Genomic DNA, 6943 nt, shown 5'->3' with positions numbered 1-6943 from the left:
GTCGTGTCGCGTTTCTCGAGCGATCGTGTTCGCCGTTTCTAAACGTATTCAACGGTACCCCTTCTTCCTCCTCCTTCGCGTCGTTCGGATGCGTCGGGACATTCGCGACGATGGTATACGGAAATTAAGGGAAGACTCGTGAATCTCGCCGGATTTCACGGGAGATTTACTATCGAAGAGCTGCTGCGTATTTCCCTCGTCGATCCTCCTTGTCGTCGTCGTCGTTCTCGTTCTCGTCCTCGTTGTCAACGTTTGAAGATTGTTCTCGATATCGCGAAACGTACGAGCAGTAAAGCCGTGTACCCGGGGTAGGAAAGACGCGGCGGTGTTCGAGTACCTCGTCCATTCGACGTTGACGAGATGATCGTCCAGTCGGGTTCGTTGTGCGTGCTACTAGTGGTGTTGCTCGGTACTCTGTTGGTGAAGTCGGAACCCGGACCACGGCCGCGACCAACGCCGATCTACTCCAACCAGTTCGCGGTCCACGTGCCTGATGGGCCGGATGCTGCTGCGGACATAGCGGCCAAGTATGGATTCGACAACTATGGACAGGTGAGTTTGGTTCTTTTTATGTAGTTATTGTTACACGGATTGAAATGTGCTTTGGAATATACAGGGTGTCCCAGTTTTTTCCGGCCAAACTGTCAATATATTCCACGAGTGTTAATAAGAAAAAAATTTTCTATAAACATAAGTCGTTTGAAGCTTTATTGAAAAATTATTGAATAAATATCACGTTGGTATCTAATGTGACACTTGTCATTTCAGTAAAGTAACGAGAACAAGTTATAATAAGAAATAAGTAAAAAATCAGGTGGTAAGAAAAATATATTTATTTAATTCTTACAATAATAGTGGAATAAATAATTTTATATCTGTACACGTTTGTGACTGGCTTTACAGTAATATCATTTTTTGCGCATAAATAATTCTATCAACACAAAAGAAGTTCTACATTTTTATCTGCACATATGTTAAAAGCCTTCCAGGCCTACATGCTCGCATTTATTAGGAACACGATGATTAATGGAGCACTTTATGCGCTTTTATCTGAACCATCAGCTTTCAGTTACTACGCCCAACAGTTCTCGATTAACTACATCCACTGCGTCCATTATAGTATTTAAATTACACTTCTTCGCCAAAGTTACTATTATATCGTAACCTTAATACTACAACTAGATATCTTAAATTTATTAGCAGAACAACCGTGCTCATTATCGAATTTTACCAGTTGCTTTTAAACTTATCCATTTTTAATATCACCAAATACTGCTGGAGTTACCTACATTTAGCATAGCACAGTTGCAAAGAAAATACGACTTCTGACACACTCATCTAGAAAATGTCAATTTACGAAAATTAGGACAGGAAGTGCAGCGAACAAGAGCAAACTTTAATTATTGGAGTAATGAATCGAGTGGTAGTACTAAAATATACGTGCTCCTTATACTACGAGATTACCACACTGAACAACTTTTTCTTTTGGATCACAATAATTTTTTAGTGACTGTTCAGATTTAGTTCAATAAGTGTCCTAATACTTATGAGCAGGATTGTACGTAATACGAGCACAGTCTTCGTGCTCATGTTCCACTCACCGTGCGATTAATCGTCACGATCAAAATTCATTATAAAAGTTTCGCGGTGATCGCCGGCGGATTGACATAGTTCTGATATAATGGGTCCCTACGCGGTTTTACTTTCGCGTGATTCGAATTTCACGCTCGCAATACCTCGTGCGTCACAGAAACTACCAGGATATTGTAGCCATTTCACAGTCGAGAGTGTTTTTATTAGTTACGCATTACTCGCTCGTTACGATAAAAACAATCTTTCAGCGATAACGTTTTCGCCCGACGTCTTATCAGTCTTGCGGTCCACGTTGTATTTTAGTCAGTGGCTGTGAAAGTTAAACTGTCTAGCTTGTAAGAGCGTTAAAAGTATTAGACATGGATACTAATCATGATTTCGAATTTTTTCCGTATTTCACTTGCACGACGTAAAATTTGTATTTTTTCGAATTGGATTAAAATGTGCTGTCTAAGTGAATTAACGTCTAAATGCTAAAAGAGGTATAACGGTACGTAGGTATTTTTTCTACCCATTTCACATTGAATTTCGGTTATTTGAATTAATCGTTATGTGGAACGTGGTGTCGTCGCGTTTTATTGTGGTCATTCGTGGATGGTTCGCGATAATGGGTTCCTCTACTTTCTCTGTTCCTCATTTTTATCTTGTTTTATGAGTTTCTTTTTTTGGAGATTATATCTGAAAAAAATTAGTACTCATTGCTTGGATCTGGCAACGAGTGAAGTAATATGTAAAAATAGGAATACTGAGAGATAGACAAATGAGAATATAAAAGCGAGAAAGTAAGGAAATAAATTATGGAGAAGGAAATAGGAAAGCGGAGTCAGTTCTTAATCAGCTCTAATGAATTAAAATTCAAAATAAATATACAATAATAAAGAAATGTAATATGGTTTTATTGTTTTTATTATTATTAGAATATACAGGGTGAGTCACGCAATTGGGACGGGTTATATCTCGAGTTCGGTTAAATATAGAAGACAGTTGTGAAAGACGATTTATATTTGAAATTTCTTATAAGTCGTACCTATGCTTTATTCAAGGTGTTCAAACGTTCGACTGTCATATTTTCAACGAAACATACATCTTATCAAAAATTTGAAATCGTGGCGTATTCACGTTCCAAGTACTTTATCTGGATACTTTTTTACGCCGAGTATTCTGAAGAATCGATCGACGTAAAATAAGAAAAATGTGCAGTTTCATTTAAAGAAAGAGTGCATTTGAATTTTTTAGGTGCATCGCTGAACTTACGAAAAAAGTGAACACGTAAGAAAGTAGATCTTTGCATACCATTCAGCTTTCTTCTATCTTTCATTAAATTTGAGATGTAATCCGTCCCAAGTACGTGATTCACCCTGCATAGGTAGTTTTTCAACCGCAAGTTGTCCTGTGTATTTAACCCTTTTTTAAACGAATGGTAGTAAAATCTGAAACAATATGTTATTACACGTGTCAGTAGCTGAAAGGATGAGAAACTTAACAATATTGTACTTAACTTTACGAACCTCAAGAATTAGTATTGCGACCTGATGGTCACGCAACGAAGCCTCGGTCTAGCGGATTATCGTCACAAGATGTGTTAGTTACATTTGGCCACCAGACCGAGGTGCCGAACACATCGGTCCACCATAGACTCCATTTGGACGAGCCAGTGCCGCGACCAGACAATTGCATTGTTTCCACGAAACACCGAAAACACTCAGACGACAAGGCGGAAGAACTTTCCAGCTGTAAAGGACACCTTCTTGGGGATTGAAAATGTTAATAACAAATTCGGTCCCTCAGAAGGAACCACACCTGAACAACCTTTCGACAAGACAAACACCAATCGGACACAAGCGACACATTTCCTCTTCCACACATCAATAGCCAATAAGAGACAAACAGCATGTATATAAACACCAACACACCATCGACACGAGAAGTATTACCAGAAGCATCGCATAAAATATTGATCAGTTTCACATCACTCCAACATCTCTCTTAATTCTAAGAGTGTCTTAGAATTACACTCTTAATTTTAAGAGTCTCTTAGAATTAGGAATATGTGGTAAAGCTTTACTACAAGGCTTTACTAAGAACAACAGTTACTTATTCAGTCCTGTTACATAGTTTGTAAGAACTGTGTGTCAGTAGACCGATATTTGTACGTTCTCAATTGTACAAGTTCAACAGATGTCACCGAAGTCCGTAAGACTTCTGTATGAAGGTTCGAGTCCAAATAAGTTCACTGTTCGAGATCCGAATTCGTTCTGTCTGATGGAGGAATGCTTTTCGTTCGGCTTGAAAATTTGTTCCCTCCATCGTCCAAGAATCCTCCCTCCAAGTCGCATCTTGCAGGGAAATGCAGAAGAGTTGGACTTAGGATTGTCCATTTAAAAACTGGGGCGGTTTCCCGGTTATTACAACGCCTACAGCCCAAGTATTTCGCTGGGTAAACAAGACCTGCAGGACGTCGTACAAAAATTCCCTTGTTCGAGAAACTGGCCTATAAATCCTATTAGGTCTCTCTTTTCACTGCGTTTGGGGCTTACGATAAGTAAATTGCCGTTGAGAGTGATCAGACTGGGCAATCTTTCGAGGGAAAATTGTTTTCGCCTTCCAGCCAGAGCCAAGTCCTTTAAAAAATATACAATCCTTCGAAAACGACACTGTCGATGCAGTCTGAGTTTAAACAATTGGCCTTAACAATTTCAAGGTCTTGCCCGAGAGTCACAACAAACATACAAATTCACACTCAAACAAGAGTCTGTTTCGAATAGGTTACTCGCGATTAGTTTTCCGATAACCAGCGTCCTACAATAGCGTCGCGAAACAATGTAAGCGGGCTTTACGACCCCGTGAAATTCTGAACGAAGAATCGCGGTGTTCGGGACGCAACAATTGAGCCACTCAGAAGCCAAAGTGACTAACACCATAAAATAAAACTGATTAAATTTGTTTTATCTATGAAAAATTAAGCACCAAGCATGTGCCTTGGTATTAAAATTGGAAAAATATCAAAAGATGGAGTTAACCATTTTGGCTTCTGAATGGCTCAATTAGTACCTACTCTTTTCTTTTTTATAATACAATCGTTTTACTAATAGTTTACTACAATGTTATGGAACATGGTGTAAAGCCGCGCTCGATTTGAGGTGTTCTGTCTGGGGCTATTGTTCCAAAGTAGTTATTGTAATAGAGTTGAAGTAGTCTCGAGGGAGGAATTAAGAGAGATGGCTCGTTACACAGCTCTCAGAGACCCGGCGTATCAGTATTCTAAGGTTTATTAACCTTGACCACCGAACTTACCTTAATTACGTACACTTTTCTTCTGAACTGTAATTGTTCTGCTTAACGCTGTTAAATAATTCACGATAGACGAGTGTATCTTTACTTGATTTACTTTGTGTCGGCAATTTTCGCATCGATTCTGAAACTAATCTTTAAATTCAGTCAATTAATTCCATTTTGTTTTAAACTGATCATTTTCCGTTTCGTTGAAAAATTGTCTTTTTCATAATTTAATAAATTCTCTTGTAAACTTGTTTATTCATTTATCGTATTACAAATAAATTATTCCGAATGTCTAACGTGTGGCAGGCCTTAATCAACAGAAGGGTCGCAAAACTCGAAGACCCGACGAAACAAACTTGTCATTGAACATTTTATTTGAACAATTTTCACGGAGTCAAACTGTCGTGTGTCTGCAAGTTATATCGACTGTAACAGAGCGCGAAAGGAGCAGCTTTAAATGTCGAATTAGTTCAAGCCAGAAATCAGTTTGTTAAATGGAGCGAACAGTAGGAGGGCATAAAAACTTGTACTAGTAATTGTTCCAAGGGAAAGGATACTAATTACTTGCACCAACTGGATCAAGGTTTAAAACGCGACTGTCTAAACAGAATAACACTAAACTTTCATTACCGCAAGCGAACTTCAAACCGCAAAAATTCGCTCCCGTAAAACTTTTCTGAAACAATGAGTCTCGCAACGACAGACGTATCACGAAATAGCTAAGTTCCCAGCAAAACATCTTCCCTGGCTTGTTATATTCTTTTTATACAGGGTGACTCATAATATGTTGAGTCCATATCAGAAATATATTCAGCATTTGAACATACTGTAAAAATATCGTATAAAGATATACATATGTATATATTTGACATGATTTCTGAGTCACACCGTGCCTTTTGCTTTTGTTCAACTATTTATAAACAATTCTGGACATCTCTCGTATCATCGTTAGAAGAGTGACACATCTCAAAAAACGTTCATCTTCAGATATCTTCAAAAAATAACTTTGAAAGTATGCTAATTTTTATCTGAAAAAATGTTACTAAAATTACAATTAAAATTATAGTATTTAACAGAAAGAATGTCGTTATACAAAATAGGGCTGTTTTAACCCTTTTTTTTTAAATAGTATAAGCGATATTTTATCAGAGACCTTCAAAGCCCAAAGACTATTAGCTAAATTGTGAAAGAGGAAAAATTTTTTCATTACTAAATGGTTGTATAATTAATAGCTTTCTATGACAAAAAATTTCAAAACGATTTCCTGAAAAATTTACTTTTGTTAGTTGTGTCACTCTTCTAGCAAACCGACGATATGATTCTTTGGACTAATTTATAATCCTTGTCATGATTATTAGCGAGTAGTTTAAATTCGTTGTCTAGACAAGAATTACATATCAGACAGACAATTTACACAATTTTTGAAGATTTTTGAGAAATTTTCAAAATGAGGGACGCTGGAGTCTTATTGCGTGGTTTGCTAGTTTTCAGGACTTACGTTCATTGAATTTCTACTTTCCAGGACATTCAAAATTTTTTTGCTTTAATTAACAATTTATGTTGTATCATGCATTTACGTTGAAATGTTATTAACGACAGCCTTAAAAATGTACTATGTCTAATTACATTCGATTGTTTGCATTATACTAGTTTGCTGATTAATTTGGATTCTTTTACGAATTTCAGTAAATCTTGAATTTTTTGTCTTCCGGGTTATAATTAAGGGGGCACTCCACCCTGCGGCGTCTAAAAAGAAAGAAAAGTTTGAGAATTTTTTTCAGATTTCTTCTCCAATTTTAAGGAAAGTAAAAATGTTACAAAATGGAGGAGTTATTTGCTAATTGCGAAGGCTCTTCTGTTAGAGCATCGATTGCTGGCTGCTATCACGGGCAAAAATTGGAACGTCTGAAATAAAAAATTCTAAAAAATATCAATAAATGAATAAAAATGTATCGCCTACAATGTAGAGTACATTTCAAAAATATTAATTATTATAGAAATGATGGCAGTTTCAAGAGGTAAAACTATTTTTGATAAAAAAAAATCAATTCTAAATGTTTCTAACGAATTA

At 36.9% G+C, this 6943-nt stretch overlaps 1 protein-coding gene across 1 annotated transcript in view; it reads left to right on the top strand.

The window, feature by feature from the left end:
• Positions 1-360: 360 nt before the first annotated feature.
• The window catches only part of LOC108579149, a 22507-nt gene continuing 15924 nt past the window's right edge, over positions 361-6943 (top strand). Inside the window, exon 1 of the mRNA XM_017942599.1 lies at positions 361-552. Within this exon, the coding sequence (XP_017798088.1) occupies positions 361-552 (192 nt within the window). The remainder of the gene's footprint in view (positions 553-6943) is intronic.

Source organism: Habropoda laboriosa, unplaced genomic scaffold (assembly GCF_001263275.1).
Source record: "Habropoda laboriosa isolate 0110345459 unplaced genomic scaffold, ASM126327v1 scaffold64, whole genome shotgun sequence".
NCBI lineage: Eukaryota > Metazoa > Arthropoda > Insecta > Hymenoptera > Apidae > Habropoda > Habropoda laboriosa.
The sequence above is the reverse complement of the archived record's forward strand: the minus strand, read 5'-3'. Positions and strand labels throughout refer to the sequence as shown.